Source organism: Balaenoptera physalus, assembly GCF_965194825.1.
Source record: "Balaenoptera physalus genome assembly, chromosome: 2".
NCBI classification, from domain to species: domain Eukaryota; kingdom Metazoa; phylum Chordata; class Mammalia; order Artiodactyla; family Balaenopteridae; genus Balaenoptera; species Balaenoptera physalus.
The window spans coordinates 84,489,229-84,506,174 of record NC_138883.1 but is presented as its reverse complement, the minus strand read 5'-3'; the positions used below and the strand labels follow the sequence as shown (position 1 = coordinate 84,506,174).

Sequence of the window (16,946 nt, the reverse complement as noted above, 5' to 3'; positions counted from 1 at the left end):
GTTGCCCAGTTTTCCCAGCACCATTTATTGAAGAGACTGTCTTGTCTCCATTGTATATTTTTGCCTCCTTTGTCATAGATTAGGTGACCATAGGTACATGGGTTTATCTCTGGGCTTTCTATCCTGTACCATTGATTTATATTTCTGTTTTTGTGCCAGTACCATATTGTCTTGATTACTGTAGCTTTGTAGTATACTCTGAAGTCAGGGAGCCTGATTCCTCCAGCTCCGTTTTTCTTTCTCAAGATTGCTTTGGCTATTCGGGGTCTTTTGTGTTTCCATACAAATTGTATAATTTTTTGTTCTAATTCTGTGAAAAATGCCATTGGTAATTTGATAGGGATTGCATTGAACTTGTAGATTGCTTTGGGTAGTATAGTCATTTTCACAATATTGGTTCTTCCAATCCAGGAGCATGGTATCTCTCCATCTGTTTGTGTCATCTTTGATTTCTTCCATCAGTGTTTTATAGTTTTCTCAGTACAGGTCTTTTGCCTCCTCAGGTAGGTTTATTCCTAGGTATTTCATTCTTTTTGTTGCCATGGTAAATGGGATTGTTTCCTTAATTTCTCTTTCTGATCTTTGGTTGTTAATGCATAGGAATGCAAGAGATTTCTGTGCATTAGTTTTGTATCCTGCAACCTTACCCAATTCATTGATTAGTCCTAGTAGTTTTCTGGTGGCATCTTTAGGATTTTCTATGTATGGTATCATGTCATCTGCAAACAGTGAGTTTTACTTTTTCTATCCCAATATGTATTCCTTTTATTTCTTTTTCTTCTCTGATTGCCATGGTTAGGAACTTCCAGTACTATGTTGAATAATAGTGGCGAGAGTGGACATTCTTGTCTTGTTCCTGATCTTAGAGGAAATGCTTTCAGTTTTTCACCATTGAGAATGATGTTTGCTGTGGGTTTGTTGTATGTGGCCTTTATTATGTTGAGGTAGGTTCCCTCTATGCCCACTTTCTGGAGAGTTTTTATTATAAATTGGTGTTGAATTTTGTCAAAAGCTTTTTCTGCATCTATTGAGATGATCATATGGTTTTTATTCTCTTTAAAATTATTTAATTTATTTATTTTTGGCTGCATTGGGTTATCGTTGCTGCACGTGGGCTTTCTCTAGTTGTGGCGAGCAGGGGCTCCTCTTCGTTGTGGTGCGCAGGCTTCTCTCGCTGAGGTGGTTTCTCTTGTTGTGGAGCACGGGCTCTAGGCGCGTGGGCCTCAGTAGTTGTGGCGCGCGGTCTCAGAAGTTGCTGCTCACGGGCTCTAGAGCACAGGCTCAGTAGTTGTAGCGCACGGGCTTAGTTGCTCCGCAGCAACTAAAGTGGGATCTTCCCAGACCAGGGCTTGAACCCGTGTCCCCTGCATTGGCAGGTGGACTCCAAACCACTGCGCCACCAGGGAAGCCCCTGGTTTTTATTCTTTAATTTGTGAATATGGTAAACAGACCAATCACAGGTAATGAAATTGAAACTGTAATTAAAAATCTTCCAACAAACAAAAGTCCAGGACCAGATGGCTTCACAGGCGAATTCTATCGAAATTTAGAGAAGAGTTAACAGCTATCCTTCTCAAACTCTTCCAAAAAATTGCAGAGGGAGGAATACTCCCAAACTCGTTCTGCAAGGCCACCATCACCCTGATACCAAAACCAGACAAAGCTATCACAAAAAAAGAAAATTACAGACCAATATCACTGATGAACATAGACACAAAAATCCTCAACAAAATACTAGCAAACAGAATCCAACAACACATTAAAAAGATCATACACCATGATCAAGTGGGATTTATCCCAGGGATGCAAGGATTCTTCAGTATATGCAAAACAACGAATGCAGGGTTCTTAAAAGACAAAAATGATGTTCTCTTTCTTACGCTAGGACGTGGGTGTGAAGGGTTATAAATGTACTCAATTTTTATACGTGTATTATAAGTATTATTTTGTAGCCATTAAATATTTTATAAGAACAATTTTTTTTTAAGTGTCAAGCGTATTAGAGGTTAGACACAAGAGGTAAGGCCACCATCCCAAGGCATATGTCGCCTCTCTTGAAAGAACTAGGTACATAAGGCTCTCGTATTCTGGGCAGAGAGCAGGACAGGGGTTTGGGGTCTGCTCTACTCTCTTCTCTCAGGCTGGGCGGTTGAGGGGTGGGGAGGAGACAGGAGGGCAGTACCTATCTCAGACTGCCAGGGATTTATTACATTTGCAAAAGTGGTCTGCAGATGCAGCATAAGATAGAGCACTCCATCCAGAATCACCCAGCCCACGGCTGATTCCCCTGGCAGACGCATGCACACCAGATAACATCTCTAATATCCAGGAGGAAATGAATTCCCCTACTTGGTTTTCCCATCTGGCCTCGCCCCTTGCCACAATCAGTTTATCTGGCAGATCTCCCTTCCCTGTAAAAAGAGGAGAAATTGTTCTTCTACAACTCAGCTTTCATTATGAAAATGAAACTGTGCCCACAGTGTTAAGAGGTTTGTGACTAGCAGAAATTCTTCAGCCTGTTTTACAGAACAACAGGTAAGGAACAGCTTGTTAAAAACCCCTCTGCTTGTAAACTACCTTCACTGATTAAGCTAGCTTTAATTTGTTTTTTTCCTCTCTTTAATTTCATACCCTCCAGGCATCGCATAGCCTGGGTAATATATCACAAGACTCCTTAACCACCCCTACAGATAACACTTCTGAAGTATGGGTCGCTATAGTAACAGGGGCTTAAGTTGTTTTTTCAGAACCTTGAATCAGCTCTTGTTCAGTTCAAGCTGGCTAAGACTGGTTGGGACCACTGACTCTAAAGCTGGGCCCTCACCGGTGTCCAAAGAACAACCTTTTGACATAAGAGGGCCAAAAGTCCACTCTCAGATCACACTAAGCCCCTCCATTTTTGAACATGCATCCCATGAAGAAGCATATAATCCAGATACGCCTGTGCAAAACACTATTTACCTCACCTTTCCCTACCTCTAATCACCTTTTCCCATGCCTAAGTCTACACTACTTCTTTATCCCATAAATAGCTCAAGCCTTCAGAGAGGCGGATCTGAGATTTGTTCTCCCACCTCCTGGCTTGGCTGCCTTGTGAATAAATTATTTTTCTGCCGCAAACCTCTGTGTCTCAGCACTTGGCTTGCCACACATTGCGCAAACAAACCTGGTTCGGTAACAAAAGCATTGTCAGTGTGGCAGGGGCTGGATATTGGTCATTCCTTATTTTCTTCTTTTCTCCATTCAACTTTTATGGATGGCTTTTGCATTAGAGCTCTGCTAGGCATAGGGGATGAATCAGGCATGAACTCTATCCGGGAAGAGTGAGCAGCCCAGTGGGGTAGACAGACTAGAAAGCAAATAATCATGGAACCAAGTGTAATAGAGGTAAACAAGCCTCAAGAGCAAAGAAAGATAAAAAGATTAATTCCACTAAGATGGTGGTCTGGGAAAGTTTCCCAGAGGAAACAGGTTTTTATTCCCTCTAAAGTAAAGTTAATATTTTTTCTTATTAGAAAAGAAATATATGGTTATTTCAGAAAAATGAGGAAAAATATGGAAAAGATATTAAAAACATTCCTTTCTCACCACCAGGACAACATAGTTAATCTCTTAGTGTATCACAAGAGGTACTAATCAAACCGAGTCCTTAAAAATGAGTAGGAAATTAAAAAAAAAAAAAAATGAGTAGGAGGTATTGGTGAAGTTCTGTTCCTTAGGCGGTGGGATGGGTACCTCATTGCTTTTCACTGATTCATTGCAATGTACCTATACATCAAATGTACTTTTTTAAGTATTTGTTTATTTATTTATTTATGGCTGTGTTGGGTCTTCGTTTCTGTGCGAGGGCTTTCTCTAGTTGTGGCAAGCGGGAGCCACTCCTCATCGCGGTGCGCGGGCCTCTCACTATCGCGGTCTCTCTTGTTGCGGAGCACAGGCTCCAGACGCGCAGGCTCAGTAATTGTGGCTCACGGGCCCAGCTGCTCCGCGGCACGTGGGATCTTCCCAGACCAGGGCTCGAACCCGTGTCCCCTGCATTGGCAGGCAGATTCTCAACGACTGCGCCACCAGGGAAGCCCAAATGTACTTTTTTATTATTAATTAATTATTAAATTTTGGCTGTGTTGGGTCTTCATTGCTCCGTGTGAGCTTTCTCTAGTTGTAGCGGGGGCTACTCTTCGTTGCAGTGCGCGGGCTTCTCATTGAGGTGGCTTCTCTTGTTGTAGAGCAGGGGCTCTAGGCACGTGGGCTTCAGTAGTTGTGGCACACGGGCTTAGTTGCTCTGTGGCATGTGGGATCTTAGTTCTCTGACCAGGGCTTGAACCCATGTCCCCTGCATTGGTAGGCGGATTCTTAGCCATTGCGCCACCAGGGAAGTCCTCAAATGTCTCTTAAATGTGTAAAATATCTCACAATTAAAAAGTGAATAAATAATATCTAGTCAAGGATTTGGGAAGGACTGGTCTAGATACTTCAGCTCCCACTAAACTAAAATTTAACTTTTAAGGAATGCTGATGATAAAATTGGAACCATAGTGCACAAAATCATGTCTTTTTAGTTTCTAAAATTACAGTTGCATAAAATCACAGGAGTAAAATAGAATTATAGAAGGAACTATGGGCCACAGGTAGGTAGAAAAAAATGATTAACACAGATTAAAAACAAAAAACAAACAAAAAAACCCGAAATGATATCTGAACCAATTTAAGCAATCAGAGATAAACCCAAGTTTCAGCCTCAGCCAAATGTTAAAAAATGTTATCATTAGAGGAATGAATTTCATTTACATTCTGGAAATTAAAAAAGTTTTTATAACCGTGTCCTTGATTAATGTTATAACGACAATGTAAGGTTTAAGTTTTTTTTTTTAATGATGGGGTGTGCATCTACAATATAAGTTTTTAGGTGTCAACTGGCAGAAGCTGGCCCTGGGGACTCAGGGACCTCTTGTGGATAACCAACAATTTATCTGTTCTAATCTGAAATGCCAGTCACTATTGTCTAGTGCTTAGTAAATGGTTTGAGTAAAAATGCATAAACAAATTAAGCTGAAATCAAACAAAGTCTGAGTTATGACCGAGTGTTAAGGAAAGGTGAGAGGGGGGTCGCGTTTTCCAGGTAGAGAAAGGGTCATTCTAGGCAGAAAGCAGCAGTCGAAAAGGTAGAAAGGGTGAATACGCGGAGCATATTCCGGGAACACTAAGTAATCTGGTGTGAATGGAGGGAAATGAAACCTCAGCTGGCCAGACCGTGGGGGTTACTGCTCTAGCATCCGGCCCAAGGGGTCTCCCAGCTTTCCCCCTCTTCCCGGCTTCTAACCCATTCTAGGTTCCCCTTTCCTACTCTCTGCTGGCTGCTCCCCTCTGGTAGAGGCCGTGGCCCCGCCCCCTGAAAAAACCCTGCACCGGAGGCGGAGCCTCGATGATCTTCTCACCCCCGCCTTCCTATAGGCGCGCGGGGCTGATGGTCGGCACCGTTTGATGACGCCACAGTCATTGACAGCGCGAAGCGGCGGCCGCTGCCACAGTAGTGAGCAGCGGGGTAGGAGTGTGAGTTGAGCTCCTGACAGGCCAGGGGGCCTTCAAATGGCGCGGCGGGGAGGCCAAGGGTTTGCAGCCAGGGCGGCGGGTTTGTGGTCTGCAGTGTCGTGAGGCTGGGGGAGGAGTTTGGAGGCCCAGCAACCTGACTCCGGAATCAGGGTTAGGGGGCGTGTTGGAGGGGACGCTGCGTCCGGGCCGGCTGAGCCGCACGGTAGCCAGGTCCGGGGCTAGCAGAAACCTTAGGGTCGGGACTAGGGTGAGGGTGGTGGGTGCCCAGGGTCTGGGCAAGGAGATTATCTCCAGGGGTTCGACCTTGGAGATGGGTGGACCACGCTCACGAATCTCTCTCCTCCTCCCTCGCCCGCTTGCTCTCGGTGGCTCACGCGGGCTGCAGGTGCAGCATGTCTAGTCTGGGGGCCTTGGGTGGCACCCGCGCCGGGCTAGGACTGTTGCTGGGCACCGCCGCGGGCCTTGGATTCCTATGTGCCCTTTACAGCCAGCGGTGGAAACGGGGCCAGAGCCAGAGCCAGCCCAGCTCCCTGGACTACATGCAGACTTCAGAGCCGGGACGCCAGGGTAGGAGACGGTCCCTTGAGGCCTCAGTGACTGCTGAGGGGTGGGCCTGGGGTCGGGGCTGCCTTTAGCAGAACCTGTGGGACAGGACAACGGAGGAAGGAATAGGAGGGTGGGTGCGAGGTCCGAGAGTTTCACGTTTGGGGAAAGTTTATTGAAAAGGAAAAGCAGTCTTCCTCTTCTGTCGTCTTTCTCCTGTAATTGCAGGAAAGTATATTGCGAAAAGGCTTAGCTTTCACGTTTAGTTCTGGCCACAGGAGTGCTATATATATATTAAAGGCACTTGCTTAGTGTGGGTGAGCTGTTTAATAAGTAGAGGAAAAGTCCAAAAGAAGGCAAAAGGAAAAACTAGTCTTGTAGGAATTAAAATTTTTTGAGGCTTATGTATTAAATTAGGTGTTAAGTTTTGAAGGCACCTTGGAGACTATCTAGTCCAAGTTTTTAAAATCCTTCTTATAAGTCGATATTGAAAAAGATTGTGTAACTTTCCCGAGGCTGTCACAGAGCAAGTAAGTGGTAGCTGCACTGCTTGCTCTCCTGAGTGGCCTGGTCACCTGGTCCTGTGGACTTTCCACAGCATGGGGCTGGGAGTGCACTTACTGCAATTGAAGCTGAATATGGCTGGGAGCCAGCCACGGCTGAAATGGGTAGTGCTTTCAGTTTTGCAAAACTTTCATGTTAACTCATTGGAGCAAAGCATCTAGGGCTGGTTCAAACCACTCCCAGGTGTGTGTGATAGAGGAGCATTCAAATCATCTCACCCTGTGTTAATTGGGAACAAGTGTTTCCTCTGATTACCAAATGCCAGATGGTTTGGAAAAGTTAGTTTTTGAAGTCTTCAAAGAGTTGTCACCTTAGATTGCAATCATTTGTTAGCGTTTTATAGCACTAGGTAGTAACCTAGTGTTGCAAGTGTGCTTGTCTTTCCTTTCTTTTCCTTGTATTTTGTTTGTTTGTAATTTCTTAGCTCTAGTGTTTCTTCTGCTGAGGTTGGGAGAAAGTGGCCACATTCCCAGGGATCTTTCTTGCTTTACGTGCTGGAACACTGTTGGATGTGTATTGTAATCTGGCCTAGATTGTTACTAGATTTCCTTTAACAGCTTTATACTTGCTTGGACTGTGGGTCCTGCCTTACTGGTTTCTTCTCTGTTTTTACATTTTCCAGTCCACTTGCCTTAGGTAGCTGTCAGTTTTCTAGCATTTACTGTTAGCATTTACCTAGAGCTCAATTCAGGGCTCGGCAATGGTGTTTTTCCAGTGGGGTTTGGGTGAGCTTTTCCCAGTGTACCTTTTCTCTCAGTAACTGCCCCTTTTCTCCTTGCCCCTCTCTGATGATACTAAATGAAGCTCTTGAGAGGAGCTCAGAGTTTTCTTTGCCATTCTTTGTAAAGTGAAAGATCAGAATTTGAGTGAGCTCAATTTTAATTTTGCTGTGTGGTTAGTATTGACTGCCTGGGATTTGGGCACGAAATATAGTCAGATAAAGGGTTTTCTTTTACTCTAGCAGGACAGCTGTCCTTCCTTCTGGATACCACACTCTTGCGAGCATTTTACATGATCTGCCATGGTATGCAGTACTGCTGAAGGGCCCTGGTGGGGAAGATTTTTGGAACAGAGGGCTCTTGTTTGGAGGTTGGGACCTTGATTTTTTTCTGGATCATTACCTGGGACTTGTGAACATATGCTCTCTGAGCCTCAAAGATCTTTGTAAATTGAACTCCAGTGAGAAACAAGTGTTCCTGAATTCTGGGTGCGAGATCTTTTCCTCACTCTCTCCCATGGGCATCAGTGTCTCCTGTCCTCCTTCCTGCAGTGAGGCCGTTGCGGGCAGCTCCAGGTGAGGCTGGTGATGCTGCGGTGCTGCTGAGCCTTCCACGAGAAGGGCAGGAGGAGGTGCTGGGCCGTCTGGAGTTCGTGCTGACCAGCCTGCTGGCGCTGCGCGGGGAGGTGGAGGAGCTGAGGCGCAGCCTGCAGGGGCTTGCTGGGCAGATTGTGGGCGAGGTCCGGTGAGTAATGCAGCCTCCTTTTCTGCCTTGTCCCCCGCTCCCCAACTTTTCCCTGTCCCTACAGCTTTTCAGCCTTTGCTGTCCGTCTCTAAGGACGAAGCCAGTTTTATAGCTTCTCACCTAATTGGCAGGGAAGCCGTGTGCTTGATTCCTTGCCTTGCACAAGTTCTTGCTGCTTTTGGGCCCTCATGGTCTGTTGTAGCAGCTGAAATGCTTTGTTCTGACTAACCTGGTCTGCCGTGCAGGCTGGGTCCAGCGAGCTGCCCTGCTTGCTCTCCTGAGGGTAGAGACCCAGGATTTTCTCTGCTTTTAGCTCTTCAATGAGCAGCAGTAGTAAGAGGCTCCCTCATGGTGAGGGGAAAGGCAGGCTGGATGGGGCCCAATGGCACCTTCTAGAAATGAGCCTGCTTTTCAGATCCCACCTGGAAGAGAACCAGAAAGTGGCCCGGCGGCGAAGGTTCCCGTTTGCCCGGGAGAGGAGTGACTCCACCGGCTCCAGCTCTGTCTACTTCACGGCCACCTCGGGAGCCACGTTCACAGATGCTGAGAGCGAAGGCGGGTGAGTCTTCTCTCCTGGAGATAGTTGTGGCTTCAGCCAGGTTATGTTTTGTAAAAGTAATGTTTATAATGGAAAATTCACACCAAGCTGCTGTAAATAATTTTTGGAACAAGGTAAGGGTATAAATAAATGAAATACAGAACAGTTGAAATAAGTAAAGCCATCCATCAAAAACAAAAACACTACTTCTTACCTAAAAAAGAAAAAAGAAAAACCATCCACCTTATGTCATCCAGACAAATTGAAATGTTAACAGTGGTTAGTGCTTGTATCTGTTATTTTCCTCCGAGTAGGTTTGTTTTTTTTGTAGTTATTATATCTTTTATTTTTGTTTTCCTGTAACATTGGTTGGGCGTTTTCCTGTGTTATCACAAGGACTTTGTAAGCTTTGTTTTATGACTGTTTCCTTCACTGAGTGGCTGGGCCAGGTCTACAGAGCTCTCTAAGCGCTAAGCATTCTCCCTCCCTCGGGAAGTTCTCTTCCCACGGGAGAGGGCTGCTTATGCGTCTTTGTCATCTTCACAGGTGGGCGGTGACTCACCTGAATAATTGGTGGCCCAGCAGGTCTGACCATAGGCCTGTGTGTGAGACAGGGCCGCAGGCAGGAGTCTGGTGGACAACCCCCAAACTTGGGCAGGCAAAGGGCTTTTTGATTTTAAACCACTAATGCCATTTTGAAACTTTGGTCCCAAGGATGGAGTCTGAATGAACATCTTTGTTGGGGTGCCCGATGCTGCAGGTGGCAGCATCTGCCCTTCTCTGCTGTGAGGTCCAGTCCTCCAGGTGGCCTGTGTGAGGTCTAGAGGCTGGTCTCTCCTTAGTGGCCTCTGATGACCTTTCTTCCTCCTCAAGGAAGAGACTGGCGAAGTGAACAGTCAAGCCTTCTGTCAGGTCAGAATGACTGGTTTAGCTAAAAACATGCACACGGAAACTAAAAGCTAAAACCAGCCATTCAGGATGATCTGCGCAGCATGTCCCTCTTCAGCTGAAAACTATTTATTTATTTTCAACATCTTTATTGGAGTATAATTGCTTTACAATGGTGTGTTAGTTTCTGCTTATAACAAAGTGAATCAGTTATACATATACATATGTTCCCATATCTCTTCCCTCTTGCATCTCCCTCCCTCCCACCCTCCCTATCCCACCCCTCTAGGTGGTCACAAAGCACCGAGCTGATCTCCCTGTGCTATGTGGCTGCTTCCCACTAGCTATCTGTTTTTCGTTTGGTAGTGTATATATGTCCATGCCACTCTCTCACTTTGTCACAGCTTATCCTTCCCCCTCCCCATATCCTCAAGTCCATTCTCTAGTAGGCCTGTGTCTTTATTCCCATCTTGCCCCTAGGTTCTTCATGACCTTTTTTTTTTTTCCTTAGATTCCATATATATGTGTTAGCATACTGTATTTTTCTCTTTCTGACCTACTTCACTCTGTATGACAGACTCTAACTCCATCCACCTCACTACAAATAACTCAATTTTGTTTCTTTTTATGGCTGAGTAATATTCCATTGTATATATTTGCCACATCTTCTTTATCCATTCATCCGATGATGGACACTTAGGTTGCTTCCATGTCCTGGCTATTGTAAATAGAGCTGCAATGAACATTTTGGTACATGACTCTTTTTGAATTATGGTTTTCTCAGGGTATATGTCCAGTAGTGGGATTGCTGGGTCGTATGGTAGTTCTATTTTTAGTTTGTTTTTTTTTTTAATTTTTTTATTTATTTATGGCTGTGTTGGGTCTTTGTTTCTGTGCGAGGGCTTTCTCCAGTTGCAGCAAGTGGGGGCCACTCTTCATCGCGGTGCGCGGGCCTCTCACTATCGTGGCCCCTCCTGTTGCGGGGCACAGGCTCCAGACGCGCAGGCTCAGTAATTGTGGCTCACGGGCCCAGTTGCTCCACGGCATGTGGGATCTTCCCAGACCAGGGCTCGAACCCGTGTCCCCTGCATTGGCAGGCAGATTCTCAACCACTGCGCCACCAGGGAAGCCCCTATTTTTAGTTTTTTAAGGAACCTCCATACTGTTCTTCATAGTGGCTGTATCAATTTACATTCCCACCAACAGTGCAAGAGTGTTCCCTTTTCTCCACACCCTCTCCAGCATTTATTGTTTCTAGATTTTTTGATGATGGCCATTCTGACCGGTGTGAGATGATACCTCATTGTAGTTTTGATTTGCATTTCTCTAATGATTAATGATGTTGACCATTCCTTCATGTGTCTGTTGGCAATCTGTATATCTTCTTTGGAGAAATGTCTGTTTAGGTCTTCTGCCCATTTTTGGATTGGGTTGTTTGTTTTTTTGTTATTGAGCTGCATGAGCTGCTTGTAAATTTTGGAGATTAATCCTTTGTCAGTTGCTTCATTTGCAAATATTTTCTCCCATTCTGAGGATTGTCTTTTGGTCTTGTTTATGGTTTCCTTTGATGTGCAAAAGCTTTTAAGTTTTCATTAGGTTCCATTTGTTTATTTTTGTTTTTATTTCCATTTCTCTAGGAGCTGGGTCAAAAAGGATCTTGCTGTGATTTATGTCATAGAGTGTTCTGCTTGTGTTTTCCTCTAAGAGTTTGATAGTGTCTGGCCTTACATTTAGGTCTTTAATCCATTTTGAGTTTATTTTTGTGTATGGTGTTAGGGAGTGTTCTAATTTCATACTTTTACATGTACCTGTCCAGTTTTCCCAGCACCACTTATTGAAGAGGCTGCCTGCTTTATAGTATTAACTACCGTTTATTCTTCCTCTGTGACAGAGACTGTGCAATGCACTTCAGAGGTATTTCCTCATTTAATCCTCACAAGGTTCCTATGAAGTAGGTGATGTTCTTTGCCCTGTTTCTCAGACAGAGACTTGAGGCTTAGCGAGGTTTGATGCATGCTTTCCCAGGGTTATACAGCTCCTAAGCACAGGCTCAGCCAGGCTCATCTGCCTTCTGAGGCATGGCTTGGTCATCAGGGCACAGAAGGGCCTTCACAGGAAGACATGTTGCCTGCAGCCCCGGGCAGTTCTTCCCATTGATTAAGAGCTGCCTCGGGGGCTTCCCTGGTGGCGCAGTGGTTAAGAATCCGCCTGCCAATGCAGGGGACACAGGTTCGAGCCCTGGTCTGGGAAGATCCCACATGCCACGGAGCAACTAAGCCCGTGCGCCACAACTACTGAGCCTGTGCTCTAGAGCCTGTGAGCCATAACTACTGAAGCCCACGCGCCTAGAGCCCATGCTCCACAACGAGAGAAGCCACCGCAATGAGAAGCCTGCACACCGCAACAAAGAGTAGCCCCCGCTCGCCGCAACTAGAGAAAGCCCGTGTGCAGAAGCGAAGACCCAACACAGCCAAAAATAAATAAATTAAATAAATAAATTTATTAAAAAAAAAAAAGAGAGAGAGCTGCCACAGCTCACTGCCCAGGGAAGACCTGTCCAGAGCAGTACAGTCTGTTCAGTACATCTTCTTCAGAAGTTTCAGCCTTGTTTTCTTGTTTGATCCATTATATTCTCCTGCCTCTCCTCATCTGGTTTTCTAAGAAAATTAAGAGTAGTATTTCTCTCTTTTTCCATGTCACTGCCATTGGGCATCTGTGCTGAATTTAACTAGTGCTCAGGTGCCTCTTGAAATAAGTGAGGTCTTGGTAAAAAGCTTTGGTCCTCCATTCATGACTACTGTTGACTGGGTTGTCTGATCCCTATTATCTGTATTCTCAAGGGCTCAAAGAAGTAGCCCTTTTCTATTCAATTTACCTAGTACCTCTGGGCTGAAACATGCTTCCAGAGGGCTGTGTTAGAGGGGGCAAAAATGAAATTAAAATTTGACACATCTGGGGACTTCCCTGGTGGCGCAGTGGTTAAGAATCTGCCTGCCAACGCAGGGGATACGGGTTCGAGCAATCTTACAGTATGTAAGATCCCACATGCCGTGGAGCAACTAAGCCTGTGTGCCACAGCTACTGAGCCTGCACTCTAGAGCCCGCGAGCCACAACTACTGAGCCCGCGTGCCACAACTACTGAAGCCCGCGTGCCTAGAGCCCATGCTCTGCAATAAGATAAGCCACCACACTGAAAAGCCGCGCATCGCAACGAAGAGTAGCCCCCGCTCGCCGCAACTAGCAAAAGCCCCCGTGCATCAACTAAGACCCAACACAGCCATAAATAAATAAATAAATTTTAAAAAATAAAAATTGACACATCTGGATTGAAAAGGACAAAATAGTTGATAATGGGCCCTGAGACTTAAGGAGCATCTCTATGCAACCCAAGGAAGCCAGTCACTTGACATTTGAACTTTATAACAGCGTAGAACAGAAGGAGAGGTCACAGCTCTGCCCAAGACCAGGATACTAGAACTCAAACCCCTTAGTGATGATCTTTAGTAATTGTACAAACTTCTGGGGGCAGTGAGAGCCAGAGTGATTAACCAGGGAAGCTTGCAGGTGCTTCACAGCTTGGGATGCTCACTGGGGCTCCCAAGGCCATAAGGGGCAGGACTGGGCTGCCAGCCACCTGTAATGGTGTGAGAGGAAGGGTGTCTTTCTTAATTACAGCTCTAGCACGCTCAGCCCCATGATCGATCCTAAGGCATGTGGAAGCCGATGGTCGTGCGTGGTTCAAGACTCTGGTTTAACTGGCTGCTATCTGGAGCAGTGGCCACGGTGAATCATTCATTTTGCCATGGTCATGGTCCAGGGAGAATTCTGGAAGGAGACCAGAATTCTGGAATGTCTGGTCTGGAATAACTTTAAACATGTGGGCCCTGGGGAAGGAGAGCTTTTTTGAGGGATGAAAGAATAAGACGATTTGATGGGCTACTCTACTCCACTGAAAGCTGTGTTCCCTCTTTCTTCCAAATAAAATAGCAACTTTGAGCTCCCAGGGGATCAACTGAATGTGGTAGAGTCAGAATCACTGGGTGGGTTCGTGAGCTTGTTCTCAGAGCATGTTCCAAACACAGCTTTCGTTCCCTCCCTGTCAAAACCTAACTTGCCCTACAGCTCCTCTGGCAAGCCTTCCCAGGCATCCCAGCCAAGAGCAACTGCCTGCAACCTCATTGCCACTCCTTCTTGGGCGTTTATCACCTCGTTCTGCTTGGTCTTATCTTCCCCCACCACTGAGAGTCTCTCTGGGTCAGGGCCCAGGCCTGGTTGTCTTTGAATGCCTCAGCTCAGCACCTCTAATGGGGCTTAGGAGTTGAAAGAAAGAAAAGTAATTGCCAGGAGGGGGTGCATCTGTAACCGAGTTCTTGATCACTGACTTGGGGGCTCTCCTCAAGGAGTAGAGGTGGCCTCCTTGCTTCAAGGGAGCCTTGGGTCCTCGCCCCACTGTGGGAACAGTGTGTCCTCCTGAGTGCACAGGTCCAAAGGGCCTTTTCAAAGGTCTCTGCAGTCTCTGACTCATCTCAAAAGCTGCCGGTCATGTTAAACAAAAGGGCCACCCCTTTTTCTCTGGTGGATTTCTCCAGAGGCTGGGTTGGTGGTCCAAGAAATGTGAGAGAATGCTGTGAATGTCGAGACAGCAGCTCTTGAGCTCTGGCACGTGAAAAATCTCTTTTGGAAGAGATGGGGCTGGAAGCCCATGGAAGTCCAGGGGGCCGATGTCTGTATTCACTCAACAAGTGTTTGCCTGCCCGCTGCATGTAAGGCAGCGGGGTTGCAGATTAGTGAGGCAGAGCTCCTTGAAGTGGGGCTGAGGTGCAGTAAAAGGTCTCCTCACCACGCCAGCCTCGCTAGAGCCTCCCTGCCTCACAGGGCTCTACCAGCTCTCACTCTGGGTGGCAGCAAGGCCCCTCCTGTCCTCTCCTTTTCCTTGTCCAAGTGAGCTCCCTGGCCGTTAGGACCCAGCAGGATCACAGCATTGCAGGACCTTCCTCTTGGCCTAGCTCCCTGGAGAGACTGTGCTGATGCCGGTGCTCCAGCAGGGATGAGAGCAGGGGTCCCTCCCTGGGAGATTCCTGATCTGCCAAGGTAGCCTTCAGCTGAACAAGGAATGGGGTCTCCTCTTCTTTTTGCAGCGGGAGATGATGAGACTCAAGCTCGCACCCCCAAAAATTCCATTTACTCATTTTACCTTTGGGCCTGGCTGGGCTGAGTAGGGGCACTGGTAGATGCTGATTTGGCTGATTTGACTTTCTCATTTGGGGAAGGTTATTGTCTAAGCCTAGGAATTGGTAGCGAGTTTCTCTAGGCTGTCTCTGTGTGGTCTTGCTCATCACCACCCAGGTTGGTTGTGAAATCTGATACCACTTTTCCTTGTCCCTTTAATTTCTAAAGTTTTTACTGCAAATTGCTAGAGGGGAGAGATACTTGGATAACCTTTTAAAAAGCAAGGTTAGGAAGGTTACAGGTTACCTACAAGTACCTCAAAAGTTCCTGTAATAGATGTAACTGGAGCCCCTTTGTTAAATGTGTCTGAAAGCTCCTCTATAAAGAAACAGCATGGATGGATTGGGCATCAGGTCTGGTTTCTCACCTGCTGCCTTCTGGAGCCTGCCCCCTCGTCATCTCTGGCTTTCTGGATGAGGAAGACAGCACTTCGCCCTACAGCATTCAGCCCCTGACCTTAGGCTGTCTTGTATTGACTTTATTCGTACGTCTCTCTCCTTCAGGTCTGATTGCTCCAGTCATAGGGGTCCTACCCCTTTCATTACAGGACAGAGAAAGGCTTATCCTTAAGTGACTCAAAGATCTTCCTTGTGTCTTGGAACCTTCTGGCTTTGATGGAATTTGCTTCTCCTTCACTCTGTCTGGAGGGCTCTTTGGTGTCTGGTTGTGATCCCTGGAAGCCTTATCTTCTGCTCTACTCAGTTTTTGTCTGATTCAGTTGGCAATTAGGGAACACACCATAATTAGCTGCTGGTGGAGGCCAAGATCCAAGAGAAACTTGGCTTCCTCTTCAGTGGCTGCATCAGGGTTGGGCTCCCTAGGAGACACCTGGCTCATAGTGGCCCCACAGACACCTTCCCAAGGGATTGTTTGCATCTTTCTCCTTTCCTGCTTCCAGCTGCAAAAGGGCCCCTCCCAGCCCTGGCAAGTTCCCAGGGTTTTCAAGGGCTACTCCTGTTGTGGTTTAGGTTTGGTTGCTGACTTGGGACAGAGGTATACATTGAATTGAGAAAGAAAATGTGGGTATCTGTGGCCGCCCATGGCCGCAGAGACTGGCACCCACCCATGTTCGTTCTGACAGGTGCATTTGGCTGATAAAGCAAAAATGATTGACAGACCCTTAGCCTGGTGAGCCATCTAGCTCAGGAGATCAGCTCCACCTACATCTTAAGGTTTTTTATCTTAAACTTTTATTTCTTTATTTATAAGAAGAATACATGCTCAGTAAAGCAATCATATCTAATACTAAAGTATAGGGGGAAAAATTAATTCCTTGACCCTGAGAGATCTACTGCCATTTTGGTACATACCTTTCTAGGCTTTCTCTTTTTGTCTATTTTCTGGCAGACTTGGTGGTAGCTAAGCAGGGGATTCTCATATTGGCCTCTGACTGTCACAGGGCCCCAGCTGGTTACTCTTCCCCTTCCAGATCATTTTCCCAGCCCATACTTCCCATAGGAAGCTTTCTCTCAGGGACTAATTCCTGCCCCTAAGTGGGGCGGGGGGGGGGGAATGGTTCTTAGTTGGTGCTTTGGACAACAGTGCCGTGGAGAGTGCCTCTTTGTGGGTGGAGGCAAGACCCCAGGGATCTGAGGCTAAGGAATCCCTCCCTTGACCTTGTCACTTACATTTCTCTGCCACAGTTACACAACAGCCAACGCTGAGTCTGACTATGAGCGGGACTCTGAAAGGGAGAGTGACGATGACGGGGAAGATGAAGTGAGCTGTGAGACCGTGAAGATGGGGAGAAAGGATTCTCTGGACTTGGAGGTGGAGGTGGAGGTGGAGGTGGCTTCAGGCCCGGCGCCTGAAGCCCTGGAGGCTGGAGGCTCCCCTGGCCCAGAAGATGTGCTGCCCCTCCTGCAGCAGGCAGACGAGCTGCACCAGGGCAGTGAGCAGGGCAAGCGGGAGGGCTTCCAGCTGCTGCTCAACAACAAGCTGGCGGTGAGGCTCCAACTGCCTGTCTGTCCTCCGTTCCCCTGCTAACCCCCCGCGAATGTGTCACTGACCCTGCAAGGTGACATGGGAAGGGAAATGAGGGTGAGGTGGCTAGTTCTGCATCTACACCCCAGGGTTGTACATCCTCTTCCTAGGAGGCTGAGCGCCGCCCCTGTGTGCTGCCTGCCCCAGAGCTGTTTTCTCTGCCAGCCCCAGGGCAGTCGGCTGCCTC

General features: G+C 46.8%; 1 protein-coding gene across 2 annotated transcripts in view; it reads left to right on the top strand.

Annotated features, from left to right (window-relative positions):
- The window catches only part of RMDN3 (regulator of microtubule dynamics 3), a 31,116-nt gene that overhangs the window by 6,467 nt on the left and 7,703 nt on the right, over positions 1 to 16,946 (top strand). The window contains exons 1-5 of one of the 2 annotated variants that reach the window (XM_082449353.1): positions 5,393 to 5,550; positions 5,936 to 6,117; positions 7,928 to 8,120; positions 8,536 to 8,679; positions 16,420 to 16,720. In XM_082449353.1, the coding sequence (XP_082305479.1) occupies positions 5,943 to 6,117; positions 7,928 to 8,120; positions 8,536 to 8,679; positions 16,420 to 16,720 (813 nt within the window). In that variant the 5' untranslated portion in view covers positions 5,393 to 5,550; positions 5,936 to 5,942. Of the gene's footprint in view, positions 1 to 5,392; positions 5,551 to 5,935; positions 6,118 to 7,927; positions 8,121 to 8,535; positions 8,680 to 16,419; positions 16,721 to 16,946 lie in introns of those variants that run through there. The other variant, XM_082449352.1, reaches the window with a different exon arrangement.